Source organism: Rhinoderma darwinii, chromosome 3 (genome assembly GCF_050947455.1).
Source record: "Rhinoderma darwinii isolate aRhiDar2 chromosome 3, aRhiDar2.hap1, whole genome shotgun sequence".
NCBI lineage: Eukaryota > Metazoa > Chordata > Amphibia > Anura > Rhinodermatidae > Rhinoderma > Rhinoderma darwinii.
The window spans coordinates 350,567,186-350,583,951 of NC_134689.1; the positions used below are offsets into that span (position 1 = coordinate 350,567,186).

The 16,766-nt window shown below is 46.8% G+C and overlaps 1 protein-coding gene across 1 annotated transcript; it reads right to left on the minus strand.

Annotated features, from left to right (window-relative positions):
- Nucleotides 1-13,283: 13,283 nt before the first annotated feature.
- On the minus strand, nt 13,284-16,735 carry SNRPG (small nuclear ribonucleoprotein polypeptide G). The gene is made up of 4 exons (XM_075858513.1): nt 16,624-16,735; nt 14,861-14,883; nt 14,528-14,652; nt 13,284-13,491 (listed from the first exon to the last, which is right to left on the minus strand). Exons 1-4 carry the CDS (start codon nt 16,653-16,655, stop codon nt 13,441-13,443), a joined length of 231 nt encoding a protein of 76 aa, XP_075714628.1. The 5' UTR covers nt 16,656-16,735; the 3' UTR covers nt 13,284-13,440.
- Nucleotides 16,736-16,766: the final 31 nt, after the last annotated feature.

Consider the following 16,766-nt stretch of genomic DNA (forward strand, 5'->3'; position numbering starts at 1 on the left):
GGACGCGACGGAGCGGGTTTGGCAGATTTAGTGGGTTGCTTACGGGAGCTGGTGGGGCGCCTGGATAGGGCCGCGGCGCCGGTAGTAACGGAAGTGTCCCCTGCGGTAGTTTGGGAAGGCTCCAGGGAAGTGGGATCGTTGCAGGCGCGTCCTGTGGTGGCGGTTAGAGAGGCGGTCGCGGTGTCGGTGCAGTCTGAGGCACAGAAGGACGGCGATCGAGTGCGCATGGACGATCGTGCTCGGGGGGAGGTGTATGTTTGTTTTGAGGGTCCGTTGGGGGCGCATTTAAAGCAGGAGGTGCGTGATCGGATCTGGAAAGATGAATATGTTGAAATTTTTTCTCTCTTGCCGCTGGCTAAATTCAATTTGGATAAGAGCAAGCGGGATGAGAGTAAAAAGGACGAGGAGGAACGGCGGCGGTATAGGCTTATCCCGCAGACGTTCGTTAATTGGTCGCAGGCGTTCGCCATATTGGCTAGTGTGATAGGGGAAAAGGCGCCGGAAAATTGTTCGGCGTTATTTTGTTATTTTGATGCTATTGGGGAGGCTCATAGGGCGTATGGGGGTCAGGCGTGGCTGCGATATGATGAGCAATTCCGTCAGCGGAAGGCGGTTCGGCCGGCGATTCGGTGGGACCAGAAGGATATTGCTCTCTGGTTACGGGTTACGGTTCCGGTTAGGCAGCCCTTTCCCGGGAGCGGTGGCCAGGGAGGCCAGACTAGTCAGAGTGGACCAAGCGGCGGGGGAAAGGCGGGGTTTTGCTGGCAATTCAATGAAGGCCAGTGTAAGTTCGGGGCCACGTGCAAGTTCAAGCACGTGTGCTCCGAGTGTAATGGTGCATCACACGGGGCGGCAAAATGTCTGCGTAAAAAGAGGTCCGGGAACCAGCACGGGGCTGGTCAAGGGGGTGTCGCCGGTGAGGGTGGAAAGGATGGCCCCTTATCTAAATGAGTATCCGGATAGGGCGGCGGCTAAGTTGCTTTATGAAGGGTTTAGTGTTGGTTTTGTTATTCCTCCGCCTCCTTATGAGGTTCCGGTTACGCGGAGAAATTTAAAATCGGCTTACGTGCATGCGGAAGTCGTGTCGGAAAAGTTGTTAAAAGAAGTTTCGTTGGGGCGCATGTCGGGGCCATTTGTGGAGTCGCCGGTGAAAGATTTAGTTGTGTCCCCTTTGGGTATTGTCCCTAAACGCGAGCCCGGAAAGTTTCGTTTGATTCAACATTTATCGTATCCCAAAGGTTCGTCGGTAAACGACGGGATTGATCACGAGTTGTGTTCCGTAGTTTATACCTCATTCGATAAGGCGGTGGGGTTAGTGCGGGCTGCGGGTCCGGGGGCGCTGCTAGCAAAAACCGACATCGAGGCGGCGTTCAGGTTGTTGCCGGTGCATCCAGAAAGCCAACGGCTGTTGGGCTGTTTTTGGAATGGGGCCTTTTACGTGGATCGGTGCCTTCCGATGGGGTGTTCTCTTTCTTGTGCATACTTCGAGGCGTTTAGTAGCTTCGTGGAGTGGGTAACGAGGGGAGTATCCGGGGGCGATTCGTTGATCCATTACTTAGATGATTTTTTGTGCGTTGGCCCGGGGGGTTCGCCGGTTTGCGGTAACTTGCTTCATGCCCTGCAGAAGGTGGCGAGGGATTTTGGGATCCCTTTGGCGCCGGAAAAAACGGAGGGCCCGGTAGCGACGATTTGTTTCTTGGGAATCGAAATTGACTCGGTGGCAATGGAGTGTCGGCTCCCGGCGGATAAGCTAGGTGCTTTGAGGCTGGAGGTGCGACGGGCTTGTAGAAGGAAGAAAATGTCGTTGAGGGAGCTTCAGTCGCTGCTGGGGAAGTTGAATTTCGCCTGCCGGATTATGCCGATGGGGAGGGTGTTTGGTAGAAGGTTGGCGGCGGCAACGGCGGGAGTGCGGGCGCCGCATCATTTTGTGAGGCTCAAGGAGGAGCACCGAGCTGATCTTCAGGTTTGGGATGACTTCTTGGGACAGTACAATGGTCGCTCGCTATGGATGGCCCCAGCGCAGGATACGAGTGATCTGAATATTTTCACGGATGCGGCTGGGGCGGGTGGCTTTGGAGCTTACGGGGGAGGTCCGTGGTGCGCAGGTCAATGGCCGGCTAGCTGGGTGTCCAGTGGATTGACGCGGAATCTGGCCCTGCTCGAGCTGTTTCCCATCGTGGTGGCGGCTACCATTTGGGGGGACAGGCTCAGGGATAAGAAGGTCCGTTTTTACTGCGACAACATGGGTGTGGTGCTTGCCATTAATAACATCACGGCGTCCTCTCCTCCGGTAGTTCAATTGTTGCGACATTTAGTGTTGGTGTGTTTGTCGCTGAACGCGTGGGTGGTGGCGGTGCATGTCCCGGGTGTACGGAATTGTGTTGCTGATGCTCTTTCTCGCTCGCAGTGGGACCGGTTTCGGCAATTGGCTCCGGGAGCGGAACGTATTGGTTTGGCGTGTCCGGATCATCTATGGGATCTGGTATCGGTCCCGTAGAGCAGCTGTTACAAAGGTCTTTGGCGGGCACGACGTGGAGGGCTTATGCTGCTTGTTGGAGGCAGTGGGAGGAGTGGGTAAGAGAGTTGGGTGATGTCAATACGGATAGAGACAGGTTGGTGGCACTTTTGTATTGGTTAGGGGATGCCTGGGAGGCGGGGTTTTCAGTAGCGAAGGTGAACCGGTTTATATCCGCGGTGGCGTTTGGGCTTAAGTTGCGGGGCTTGCGGGATGTATCGAAGGAATTTCTGGTATCGCAGGCTTTGAAGGGGTTGCGCAGAGGTAGGGTGGAGGCGGATAGTAGAAGGCCGGTGTCGTTTGCTTTGCTGGGCTTGTTGGGTGGTTCATTGGCATCGGTATGTCGTTCTTCAGAGGAAATGGATTTGTTTCGGTTGGCTTTCTCGTTGGCGTTCTTCGGAGCATTTAGAATAGGTGAGTTGGTGTCGCCAAGTACTAAACAGGCAGGGGGGCTGAGATCTGGGGAGGTGAGCCTTTTTGCAGATCGGTTGGAGGTATGGTTGCGTAGATCAAAAACTGACCAATTAGGGAAGGGAAAACTGATAGTTTTGTTCGCTCTCCCGGGGTCGGTCATGTGCCCAGTAGAGTGCATGCGTGGTTTTACAAAAAACAGGGGGTCTCCAGATTTGCCTTTGTTATGTCATGTGGATGGGTCGTTCTTGTCCAGGTTTCAGTTTGGAGCTGTTTTTAAAAAATGTTTGACGGCGGTTGGGGTTGCGGCAGGCTCATATTCATCTCATTCCTTCCGGATTGGCGCAGCAACGGAAGCAGGGCGCTGGGGGTTGGATGATGAGGGGGTGAGGCGTATTGGTCGTTGGGAGTCTAAAAGGTTTAAGTCCTATGTCCGCCCCCATATGTTGTAATTTTGTTGTTTATGCTTGCAAATGTATATGGTGGTGCCTAACTGTGTTTTCCGTTTCAGATTCGCCTCCTTGTCTGGTGTGGTTGATGGGTCATTCGTACGTGCACTGGGGGGCTTTGAGGGCGGACGTCCGCCCGGATGGTCGCCAGTTGCGCATTCCGCGACAGGATGCGGTTGTGCATTGGCTGGGGTTTAGAGGTATGTCGTGGAACAGGGTGTTGGCGGAATTCCAGACATATGTGCGGCTTGATAGGGTTCCGGAGGTTTTAGTGTTGCACGTGGGTGGGAATGACTTAGGAGTCCGCCCTTTTCGTGAGTTGGTGCAGGATATCAAACATGATTTGTTGTGTTTGTGGGTATCTTATCCCAAGTTGGTGGTAGTGTGGTCGGACATAGTCCCAAGGAAGCATTGGCGGTTAGCTAGATCGGTGGAGAGAGTCAATAAGGCTCGGATAAAAGTTAACCGGGCGGTGTCCCGTTTTGTGGCAAAGAACGGGGGCATTTGCGTGAGGCATAGGGATTTGGAGTCAGGATTGGGGAATTTCTGGAGGAGTGACGGGGTTCATCTGACCGAGGTTGGCATTGATATTTGGAGCTTGGCTATAGCAGAAGGCATAGAAAGGGCGGTGGTGGTGTGGAGGAACTCACAGGCTTAAGGTGGTCAAGGCCTGTTTCGCGGTGGCGGGGGGAGTCCTTGAGGCCAGTCAGTACAAAATGGTGGGGGGGTCGCATCGGGGGTATGCGTCCCCCAAAAAAGGTACATGGTTGAAGACTTCATCGGGTGTTATCCCTTTGAAGTGGTCTTCTGGTAGAAGGTATGTCACTTGAAGGCTTCATCGGGTGTTATCCCTTTGAAGTGGACTTCTAGTGGTCGGTATATCACTTGAGGGCTTCAACGGGTGTTATCCCCTTGAAGTGGACTTCTAGTGGGTGGAGCCATCTGCAGAGGTGAACGGTGCTTCCGAGCTGGTTTACGGCTGGAGGTAATTAGTGGTTTGCAGATGGCTAATTCGGTGTGTTCTTGAAAGGAACATCTGAAGGGGCTTCAAGGACTTCCTCTGCTCGGGTTAATGTTAATGTTTAATGGTTATTTATGATTCTGACCCATGTTGGGTCATGTGAATTATTAGGAGGAATTCTCTGGTGGATTCCTAACTAGTTATCCGAATGTTTCGGATTTAAATTGTTTTTATAAAACTGTGAAATTAATAAACGGCTGCTGTGGCCATTTCACATCCAACCTCGGTGTCATGTGTCGTTACTAAATGGGGGTGGGGGATAGTATGGTTAAGGTTAACACACGACTCTACCTAGGCAGGTCAAGAAGAGGCTGGACGCAGCTGCAGGCTTGAGGGAAGCCGACATGACCGTCCTGGTAGGGAAAGGGTTAATGTTAAGAGGTGAGGGAAAGGTGAAGAAGCTGAAGGAGGGACGGGGAGGAGCTAGGGGGGACGGGGGGGCCGTTACTGCGCTTCCCGCTGTTTCTCGGCATTGAGCCGGAAGCAGCGGGAGGAGTAGTACACAAGAAGCAAAGCTCCCACCCTCCCACCCTTGTTTTGTTACTCCTTAGGTCTTCTGTACGTCCGTATATGAGCGTTGTGTTTTATTTTGTGTGTTTATTTAACATGTTTTTCTTTTTTCCGGAGTAGGTTCTGTTGTCATGGCAGCTGGCGGGGGGAGTCCTTGAGGCCAGTCAGTACAAAATGGTGGGGGGGTCGCATCGGGGGTATGCGTCCCCCAAAAAAGGTACATGGTTGAAGACTTCATCGGGTGTTATCCCTTTGAAGTGGTCTTCTGGTAGAAGGTATGTCACTTGAAGGCTTCATCGGGTGTTATCCCTTTGAAGTGGACTTCTAGTGGTCGGTATATCACTTGAGGGCTTCAACGGGTGTTATCCCCTTGAAGTGGACTTCTAGTGGGTGGAGCCATCTGCAGAGGTGAACGGTGCTTCCGAGCTGGTTTACGGCTGGAGGTAATTAGTGGTTTGCAGATGGCTAATTCGGTGTGTTCTTGAAAGGAACATCTGAAGGGGCTTCAAGGACTTCCTCTGCTCGGGTTAATGTTAACGTTTAATGGTTATTTATGATTCTGACCCATGTTGGGTCATGTGAATTATTAGGAGGAATTCTCTGGTGGATTCCTAACTAGTTATCCGAATGTTTCGGATTTAAATTGTTTTTATAAAACTGTGAAATTAATAAACGGCTGCTGTGGCCATTTCACATCCAACCTCGGTGTCATGTGTCGTTACTAAATGGGGGTGGGGGATAGTATGGTTAAGGTTAACACACGACTCTACCTAGGCAGGTCATGACTTCACCCAGGGTCGGGATGTTGTACGCAGAGCATAGCGTTGTGACGTCATGCGCTGAGCTCCAGAAGGAGGAATGTAAGTACTGTCAATTACCATGGTAACGGGGGCCCGTGTTGTTTATTACATGGGCCCCAGTTACTATAGTAACTTTTCATTGATGTGCTGCGGGTGGCTGCAGGCCCCCCTAGCTTCGGGGCCCGGTCGCAATTTCGACCGGTGCGATCCCTATAGTTACGCCACTGGTTCTTTGTACTAATTCCCCTGAAAGCACTGCTGATTTGGCCGGTTACTGAATTCCAGTATGTATGTGGCCCAAATAAAATTGTGTGCAGAGATGTTAACCTGGAGAGCCCCTCATGGGATGAAACTGTGAGTGGGTCCTGGTAAAAGTGGGAGTGGCCTTTTTCAAGGGGCATAACTTATAAAAAAAACTGCGTAGCTAACCTATAGCAGGTGTTGTACTTCAGGATAAGGTAGTAGTATTTAAAACGGTGACTAATCTCAAATAGGGTCACAGAAAAAGCTATAAAAGCTGTAATCATCTCTTACTGATTCAGTGAATAAATTACAGATATATCACATAAAATAGCGATGTTTTAATACAGAAATCCAAATGATACACATACAGTTCAAAGTTCTGCATGTACAGCTTCTCAACTACTTTTATACAAGACCAATGAAAAAATAAGAGCGTAACTCCATCTTCAAACCTAATTTTTTGTTAAAATCTACATCTTATGTTATGACATTTTGCAAATACTTTGCTTTACTCATTTTATACTGGCCTTTAGGCCTAATTCAGACGAGCGTGTTCAGTCCGTGATATACGGTCCGTGTGTCGGCCGCATTTCCCGGACCGAACACAGTGCAGGGAGCCGGGCTCCTAGCATCATAGTTATGTACGACGCTAGGAGTCCCTGCCTCTCCGCGGAACTACTGTCCCATACTGAAAACATGATTACAGTACGGGACAGTTGTCCGGCAGCGAGGCAGGGACACCTAGTGTCATAGATAACTATGATACTAGGAGCCCGGCTCCCTGCACTGTGTTTGGTCCAGGAAATGCGGCCGACACACACGGAATTAGGCCTTAGTTGATCAATTTCTCTATATATCTGATAGAGCATGCTGGGCATTTAAAAAAAACAAACGCAATTTCACACGGCAATATTTCGGTCAGTATTCTGCATCAGTATTTGTAAGCCAAAACCTGGAGTGGCTCCAAAACACATGGTAGCACACAACCCACAAAATAATAAACCAAAATAAACACACAACACAGAATTTTTGGATAATAATGGCCACGATGTTTATTAAGGGTAATCAAATAAATAATAATTAAAATATATAAATAACCATAAATTAAAATCACCAATAAAATTCCAGCTTTTAATTAATAAAAGACCAAGTCCGCCCAGCATTAGCTGGGCGACAAAACCCCTCTAATAAACATCGCCACAGGAAGGAAATACACATAATAGGGAGGGTGGGTCGGCGACTGTCCGTGCTTCCAGACGACTGCTTGACCACAAATAAACACGGTCATTTATAGTTTGGATTCCCGCCATTTAGGAATTCCAATGGCCAATCAGCTGTCCTTAGGAAAATCTGTCTAGAGATAGAAATCTCTGGAACCTGCTCGTGCCAAGGCACAGCTGACCTTCGTCCAATCAGCTGATCTCCAGGAAACATCTGCCTGGAGATAGAAACCTCTGGAACCTGCTCGTACCACCTGTACAGCTTACATAGGAGACATCAGTATGGTAAGTACCATTCTAATACATATGGAAAAAAGAAGGGAAAGGGGAAGATAAATACACAACACAAAACCATATAAAATAACTGTCAACACATATTTTTGGGGTTCATGTGACCATGTGTCCCCCAAGCTCGTAGCTTGGGGGGCCCCTGACAAAAGAGGTGTAAGGCCTCATGCACACGAACGTGTTTTTGTGGCCGTAATTCACCCGCAAATCTGCGGGAGAATTGCAGACGCATTCATTGCTATGGCACCATGCACACGACCGTGGTTTTCACGGTTCCTTCCAGGACCGCAAATATGAGCCGTAGAAACTCAGGACATGTCTTAGAACGGCGCGCAAATTCGCTACGGACAAGAAGTCAAGGGGCCCGTGGAAACTGCAGATACACCTCTGTGTGACATACGTAATTTGCGGAAGTGTTGCTAAGCGACGACAGGAAATCAGCATCATTGTTTTCCTTGCACTTTTTTTTATATGATCCGCATTTTGTGGATAACACGGATGCACTACAGATGACATTTCATCCGCAAAATACGGACCATGGTCTGGGAATTTGCGGACCAGAAAAACACTACGGTCGTGTGCATCTTTTCATTCCTAGTTTTGGCTGGCAAATGCTGATGCAAAATATTGCCGTATGAATGAGGCCTATCCTCAACAAAATGGTATTGAGATTTGTAGTCATTTTCATTGTGTAGAGCCCTGACAGACTAACATAACGACAACTAGATTTTGGTATGATGTGGAGCAGGGGTCAGAAACCATTGTAAAACTACAACTCCCAGCATGCACTGACAGTCAAAGGCTTTATTATTCCAGCCAAAGGATGTCAGGGCATGCTGGAAATTGTAGTTTTACAACAGCTGGGGTGGCAAAGGTTGCTGACCCCTGACGTAGAGGGTCATATTTTTGCATATAGGGCTATTTACGCCAGACAGGAAATTGCTGGAGTACATAAAGCAGGTACAATACATATAGTAATGCAGTATCTGCAAGGGTTTATGTAAGGACAGGCCAGTGATCTGAACAACAGCACTGTACTGCCTCCTAGTGGTCATTTCTATTCTACCCTGGGTGCGGATCTACTGCTGTAGTGTGATAACAAGCACAACTTCAGTATATTAAGAGGTTTTGCAGTCAGAACCCATTGCAATATTAAAGCATATAGTGAAATACATTCAACCTGTTTAACATTGCAGCGTAGAAGATATGCAGGACACAGGTAGAAAGATGAGCAGCATGGTTGGCTCAGCGGTTACCACTGTCGTCTGAGGGTATGTTCACACGGCTTATTTTTAGCTGTTTTTCAGGTCGTAAATGCCCGTAAAAACGTCTGAAAATATAGGGGCTGAACGCCTCAAAACATCTGCCCATTGATTTTAATGGGAAAAACGGCATTTCAGTTCCCACAGGCGTTTTTTATGAAGCCTTCCAGTGCTGGAGTCCTGGATTCAAATCTGACCAAAGACAACATCTGCATGAAGTTTGTATGCTCTCCCCGTGTTTGTGTGTTAGATTCAAGTACTCTGTTTCCTCCCACACGCATTGGGAGCCCCACTTGGGCCAGTGAATGATGACAACCTCCATACAGCGCTACGGAATACGTTTCCCCTATATAGGCAACAGCAATAAATAATAAAACTTGGCAAGTATTTTAACTGGAGGACCGCAATAAGTAGTATCTCCGATTTACATCAAATATTAGGGAATTGTCTTTACAGGATATCCATTTCCTGCGACATACCATCTGCTGATCGTAAGACTCTGTGCACATCTTTTGGCCAACGTTTTAATTTATAGGCTAGGAAAAGCTCCCAACATATACGTAAAATGTAGGCGGTCACTGATACCTTAAAGGCTTATTCAGGCGAACGTATAATACGTCCGTGCAACGCGCGTGATTTTCACGTGCCTCGAGCGGACCTATGTTAGTCAATGGGGCCGCTCAGACAGTCCGTGATTTTCACGCAGCGTGAGTCCGCTGCGTAAAACTCACGACATGTCCTATATTTGTGCGTTTTTCGCGCATCACGCACCCATTGAAGTCAATGGGTGTGTGAAAATCACGCGCAGCACACGGAAGCACTTCCGTGTGACGCGCGTGATTCGCGCAACAGCTGTAAAAAGTATGAATGAAACCAGAAAAGCACCATGTGCTTTTCTGTTTACAAACATAGAGTGTCATAATGATGGCGGCTGTGCGAAAATCACGCAGCCGCGCACCATATGGTGATGACACACGGAGCTGTTATGGACCTTTTGCGCGCGTAAAACACAGCGTTCTTTGCGCGTGCAAAACGCACACGCTCGTGTGAATCCGGCCTAACGGTGGTATCCATCACCATAGTGTGCGTTTAAGTCAGGACGTATATGTATATAAACTGATATTATTATAGTCTATGGATTTTACTATTATTCATTCATTTAACCCAAACATCGCCCATAGACTATAATGGCATCCGTTTAACATATATATCCTGAAATGTTATTGAAAAGTCCATGACATATACGTTAAATGTACATCTGTGGCATATGTCACCCGTGGACTCCCATGTTTAAAAAATAAATAAATAAATATATATATATATATATATATGTACACAGAGTGGTAAACGTGTTTTGTGGGATCCCTGTGGATGGAGACGCAGTCTACAACACTTTTCCATCCTCCAAAATAAAACCGTATACCAACGTAAACCAGCTGGACAGAGGCCAAAAGCACACTTGTCCTCAGTCCGGCTAATATAGCCCTACGAACATGTTTTCTGTGGACGTCAAGAGCCTTCACGATGTACACACACAAAATAAAAACTTCTGAAAATACGGAGCGGTTTTCAAGGGAAAACAGCTCCTGATTTTCAGTTGTTTTTTTTTAGCAATTCGCATTTTTTACGGCCGTTTTTTGGAGCGGTTTTTCATCGGACTCGATGAAAAAAGGCTCCAAAAACGGCTGAAGAAGTGACATGCACTTTTTTCACGGCCGTTTTTCCAAAACGGCCGCGTAAAAAAAACGGCCCGTCGGAGCAAAACGTCGTTTTCCCATTGCAATCAATGGCCAGATATTTGGAGGCGTTCTGCTTCCGATTTTTAAGCCGTTTTTGGCCCGAAAATAAGCCGTGTGAACATACTCTAAATGTAGGGCCAAAATGAAATCTGCAGAGCCGAACTCGCAAAAAACATGAGAAATGGTTTATATAATGGTCTGTTCACCTCTATTTTTGCTTGCAGTGTGACTATTTTGTGAATATATTTGGGAATTGCGGTTAATGCTCTCTCTAAAATGTAATGTCCAGCACTTTTAACCCTGATGTACACTAAGGATATGAAATGAAGAAGTTGTCTACTTTGGAAGCCCTTTTCCTTTTTTGCCAGACCCTGGGCTGCATACCTATAGCTAGGGGTCCTGTTGCCATGTCCCAGCGCCATCAGTCAATATCAGCAGCGGAACTGCAACGTACATCTTCATATTGCCTGCAGTGCTGCTGGAGGGAAGAGTTACATGGCTTCCTTTGAGATCAGTCTAATATAGCAGTTCACTTCCGCATGAAACCTATTGCTACAATATTTTTTTCTATTTGAAACCAGCAGCCAACATGATAAAACAAGTCCGACACATCATCCGACATCAACAACTATTGATCTAACAAAATTGAGATCGGATAAACCATGGACCTCGAATACAATAGAAGTGACTGTTGGCCCTGGCAGATGCGGAGCTCAGGGATATACATGTTCTTCATGATTTGATTCAGTATTTGTAAGAGCTCCTATATAAATGAACAGGGCTTTGGAAGAAGAGGCTTCTGGTCGGCTATACTTGACCAGCTATTCTCCCTAGGGTACATTCACACATGGCAGAAGACATTTCTCAGACTTTCCTATTCTTCTAAATAGGGTTTGGAGTAATCCATCCATATGATGCAGAAACAGCCCCATTTACATGTATGTATGAAACAGATTCAGTCGCAGAAATTTCTGCAACAAATATGCCGCGTGTAAATCTACCCTGGCCGTTACAGGACTTGAATTCTGCATTTAGCAGTTTTCCCCTATGCATGGTCTGTCTCTAAGGGTATGTTCACAGGGCCTATTTTCGGTCCGTAAACACCCGAAAAATAGGAAGCAGAACGCCTCCAAACATCTGCTCATAGATTTCAATGGAAAAACGGCTTCGGATCCGACGGAGCGTTTTACGCGCAACAAAGCGGCCGCGAAAAAGTAGTGCAGGACACTTCTTGGGACGTTTTTGGAGCAGTTTTCCATAGACTATTGAAAAAAGCTCCAAAAACGGCCGTAAAAACCGCTGTGAAAATCGCGAGTGGCACAAAAAACGTCTGAAAATCAGCTGTTTTCTCTTGAAACCGCTCCGTATTTTGAGACATTTTTGACTCTGCGTGTGAACATACCCCAATTCTCAGCTGTCTCTGAGCTAGTGTAAAGAGCCTAAGGGCCATCATTGCTTCTATACACTGCACACAGAAGAGGGGAAGCCTGCTCTCACATCTCGATCACTGGGGTGAGATATAACTCGGTATAAAGTATACTATAAATGATACCAGGAAACCTGCAAGTCCTGCTCCCCCACCTACATCCTGCGGATTAAGACAGAACGCATCAAATAGAACGCTGTTAAAGCAACCTGGAAATCTACGTGTTATACTACTTCTATGCAGTGGGTGAAGTCCGCATTGATACCTGCAGGCAGGTTTCGCCCGTAGCAATGGATGAAAGCTGCTACAGACAGGGTATGCTGCAGATCTTTTACGCTGTAAGTGAATGGGGTTTGTTAAAACCCTCCTCACATTGTACTGTACTTGGTTTCAGAATTTTGGTTCAGCTTCTGCAACAAACATGCGTTGTGTGAACCGCGCCTAAAGGAACACTTCGTAAAAACAACAGATACAATGTTATGCCCAGTGTAACCACCCCCTTCAGGCCCTGAACTACATTGTTTTGCTTGGCCTGTCCCTTTAACAGCTCATAAAAACTCATACAGGGTAAGCGGTCAGTCCGTGGGCAGGGGAAGGACTCTCAGGCAGCAGCTAAACAGCTTTTTACAAGAAGATACTGGATCAAATCATTGAAAAGGGATAGAAAAAAACCGGCACCAGCTTCTTTCTGCTAATGGGAGGATAGGCAATAGGCCATCAACGTCACAACTGAAGGTAAACCTCAGTCCCAAACAAACATTTGAGAGTTCTCCTGAGGGCTCCTGCACACGACCGTTGCTTTCTGTCCTGTGGTTTTTTTGCGGATAGCATACTGAACCATTCATTTTTATGGGGCCAATACACAATTTATTTTTTTTGCAGATCAGTGTGTCCGTTCTGCAAATAATAGAACAGGTCATAGTCTTGTCCATATTTGTGCTGACTCACCCATTCTAATGAATGGTCCGTGAAAAAAAAACAAAAAAAACGGACAGCACACAAAAAGCACTAGGATCCGCATTTTGCAGTCCGCAGAACAAAACCGGTTGTGTGATTGATGCCTAAATTTGTATGATCAGTGTTTTCTTGTAAGTTTTGTCCTTAGTGATGCAGATTTCGGCTTCCTCCAGTTTCGGACACAAGAAGCGGCTACTTCCGGTCAGCCATGTGAACTTCCAGCTCTAGTCACATGTCGCGGAGCACTGAAATAACGCCAGTCAATCCACAATGTATGTGCGCATTGACATTCAGGGCCTTTGACATCTGCTCAGAGTGAACCATCCACATGTTTCTTTTACACTGAAATATTAAACATTGGCACATTTGCTTCTGGCAGCAGGATATATTTTTGGTGCTATTTTGACATTTACAGTATGTAATAAAATACAACACTCAAACATCTAATTGAAAAATTTTAATACAAAAAAGAAAAAAAAGCAGAAGTCATACAAAGAAGTAAAGAGTATTCCACACACATCACTCATTCAGGATTCCGGTTGTGTATTGGCTGAGGCAGAGCGGAGATCTTCCAGGTGTCCACGCGTCTATCTACAATGCTATACTCTCTCCAAGGCTTCCAACATAATGATGCTGTTCCCTCTTATAACCTGAAATGAGAAGCATGGATAATATATCACAAGTAGTAATCACTGCATTAGGTACCTGCGTTATATTTGGTAGACAGACCGTTTCTATGGATGTGTTTTCCCACCTACATCTTCCCAATGGTCTCCCCTAGAGATTTCTAAAAATTTAACAATAGCAAGATCAGCTTGGAATTTCTCAGCTTGAGATTTAAAGGGTAATTAAACTTTCAAAAAAAACTTCTGACATGTCCGAGGTTTTGATCGGTGAGGGTCTGAGCACTGAGACCCCCACAGATCAATAAAACGAAGCGGCAGGAGCGCCCGGGTGAGTGCTGAGCCGCTTTGTTTCTGATCGGCTTTTCTCGGAAAGCCGAGCAGTTGGTGTACAGGCTGAGACTTTCTATTCAGCGCGTACAGTTGCTCAGGTTTCCCAGAAAAGCTGATCAGAAATCAAGCGGCTCAGCGTTCACCCGAGCGCTCCTGCAGCTTCATTTCAGCGATCAGTGGGAGTCTCAGTGCTCGGATCCTCACCGATCAAAACCTCGGACATGACAGAAGTTTTTTGAAGTTTAGTGGACATTTGAAGGGTCATTTCCAACCTCTGAGACCCCCTAGCAATTCCCACCCTCCCCAGTTCACAGCGACCCAGAACACTCCCTATGCAGGGGACGGCAACAAAACTCCATTCAAATAGATGCGGTTGGGTTGTAGCCCCTGCACAGCGTGTGGCTGGCAGCATCGCTCTGCAGGGAGAAATAAACCCCGAACAAAACAGAAGTAGCTGGTTTTGTTTTGTTCCACATAAATTTGACAGAAAAACATTTGTGCCATGTTGTGATTGGACGATGATTTAGAGAGCTAGTCTTCCCAAGAAGCATTGCTTCTAGAGTAGAATATTTATGAAATACAGTGCTGCACGGAGCACCATATGGCAGCACACACGTACTACAAGAACTTTGCTGTGTAAATGAGGCCTTATGGGAAGCAATGAAAATAGGTAGAAATTCTCTTATATAATCCCATCAAAGTCACAGGCCTGAGGATCTGCCACACTTACCACCATGCCAATGTTGTTTTGGTTCCCACTTCCAGACACCTCTGTACACTCATCTACAACCAGGTTCATAAATGGGTCAAACCCTCTCAGAATTCCCTGTACATGTCTGCCGCCATTTAGTTTCACTGTAAGATAAATGATAAAAAATACATAGGTATGTACATAAACAGAAATGACAATCCACAGTCCTACACAACCAAGAGACATAAGATGGAAAGGAAGACGCTTAAATGAAGAAAAAAAAAATAAAAAAAAAATTGATAGGTGAGATTCTACCACCATTTCTACAGTGCCACCTCATGCGGCCTCCGCGGTTTATATTTTGACACTTACATGACAGCTTCTTGTCCATGAACCTGGAAAAAAGACAGAGCCAGAGTTAATACATGGAAGATAAAATTGACATAATCTAATCATGTATAAAGGACAGATGTGTGTACTTATATACGTAACATCTACTCATTGCGGTATTACTATTACGTATCGTTAAAGCCTTACGCCTCATGCACACGACCGAGTGTGCCGTCCGATTCCCGTCAGTGATCCCAGAAAAGATAGAACGTCTTCTATCTTTCCTCGGATCGGAGACTCGGACCCGATTCACCCGCTAAAGTGAATGGGTTCGTGAAGACTAACGGGTGTCACTCGGATGCCATCGAAAACAGCCCGAGTGGCACAACGGTCGTGTGCATGAGGCATTAGGGCAGTTTCACACAAGCGGAATATGGACTCATTTCTGTGCACGTATAACGGTTGTGTCAAACTAGCTAAGGTTTCCCACCACATTTAGTGACGACACTTTCTACAACGCCCATTCATTTCAATGTAGAGCAACTGTGCATGCAACCTGCGCTCAACCGGCAGCGGAGATTCAAGGCCTGAAGCCTGCAGCTTATTTTCTCCAGCATGCCCTGGCAGATGAAGGGGATTTCCAGGACTTTTACATTGATGACATTCTCAGGATAGGTCATCAACATCAGATCGGTAGGGGTCCGACTCCCAACACCCCCACCAATCAGCTGACTGAAGCGCTCATAATTTACCAAGAACACTGTACACTTCTGTAGCGTCTGCAGTTCAAAGCACAGCGGCTCCGGAAGTGTACGGCACTGTGGCTGGTTAACTATGAAGAGGCCGCGGCATTTATCGCCACGGCCCCGTCTGCTGATCGGCAAAGGTGCCATTGATAGGCCATCAATATAAAAGTCCCATAGAACCCCTCTAAGTGTTGTCATAGTATCTTTGGGGGAGATTTAGCAAACCTGACAGAATTTTGCCTTACAATAGCTTTGATCCATCTCCCCAATCCAAGTCACTATCAGCGATGTCCACATGATAACTATCACGGTTCACAGTAATTAGTAGACACTGATGTGGATGGTTATCTGGAGACCTACAATTTAGGCTTATAAGAACCTGGAATAGATGCCCTCAGAAAACAATTACATTTCTGCTTTCATTCATCCTTGGGAAAAAAAGCTGCTCTCTTTTCCACCTCCCACGCCCCTATGACAACCCTGAACTGCCATACTACATGAACATTCTTCCTGTTCAAGCCGACATGAGGGGCAGAAGCTTCTGCATAGGAAATAGAGTAACCCTTCTCTTTGTATAGGTGGGGGCACCTGCCATACATTTATGTTATATCTTGGGAATATGGTTGAAAAACGAACACTAGTTCATTCTCTAACCCTAACTATATAGATAGCTAAGGGCAAGTAACTTCTCCACCTTATGTCTGCACTAGTCGTGATGCCTGGAAGGTGCAGGAACGGATCCCACATCTGACAAGTCCTGCACAGTAATCCACGCATATGTAGCACAGTGGAAGAGATGTATTAAAACTAGAGCAAATGACCAATCAGATTCCGGCTCTCATCTTTTACAGATCCTATAGGGAATGAAAGCTGTGACCTGATTGGGCACTACTTTTGATACTGCTCTCCCCTATTGTACGTCATGTAGACGCACTGCCGCTGTTCCCTCACCACGGGCCTCAGGACAACCAGGAATATAATAGGAATGATTTGACCGGAACATGCAGAGACCCGTCTCCTTTCAGTTAAACCCCAGAGCCCTTCCCCGGCGTATCTTACTTCTTCAACTCGGGCGGGTGCGCTTTACTCATCTTCCTTCCTCGTGTGGCCGGCTCGTATCACACAGCACCTCTAGCCGCCAGAAAATCAGCGACGTAATACAAAAGACGCACACTACTGACGTAAGGAGAAGCGGAAAAGGC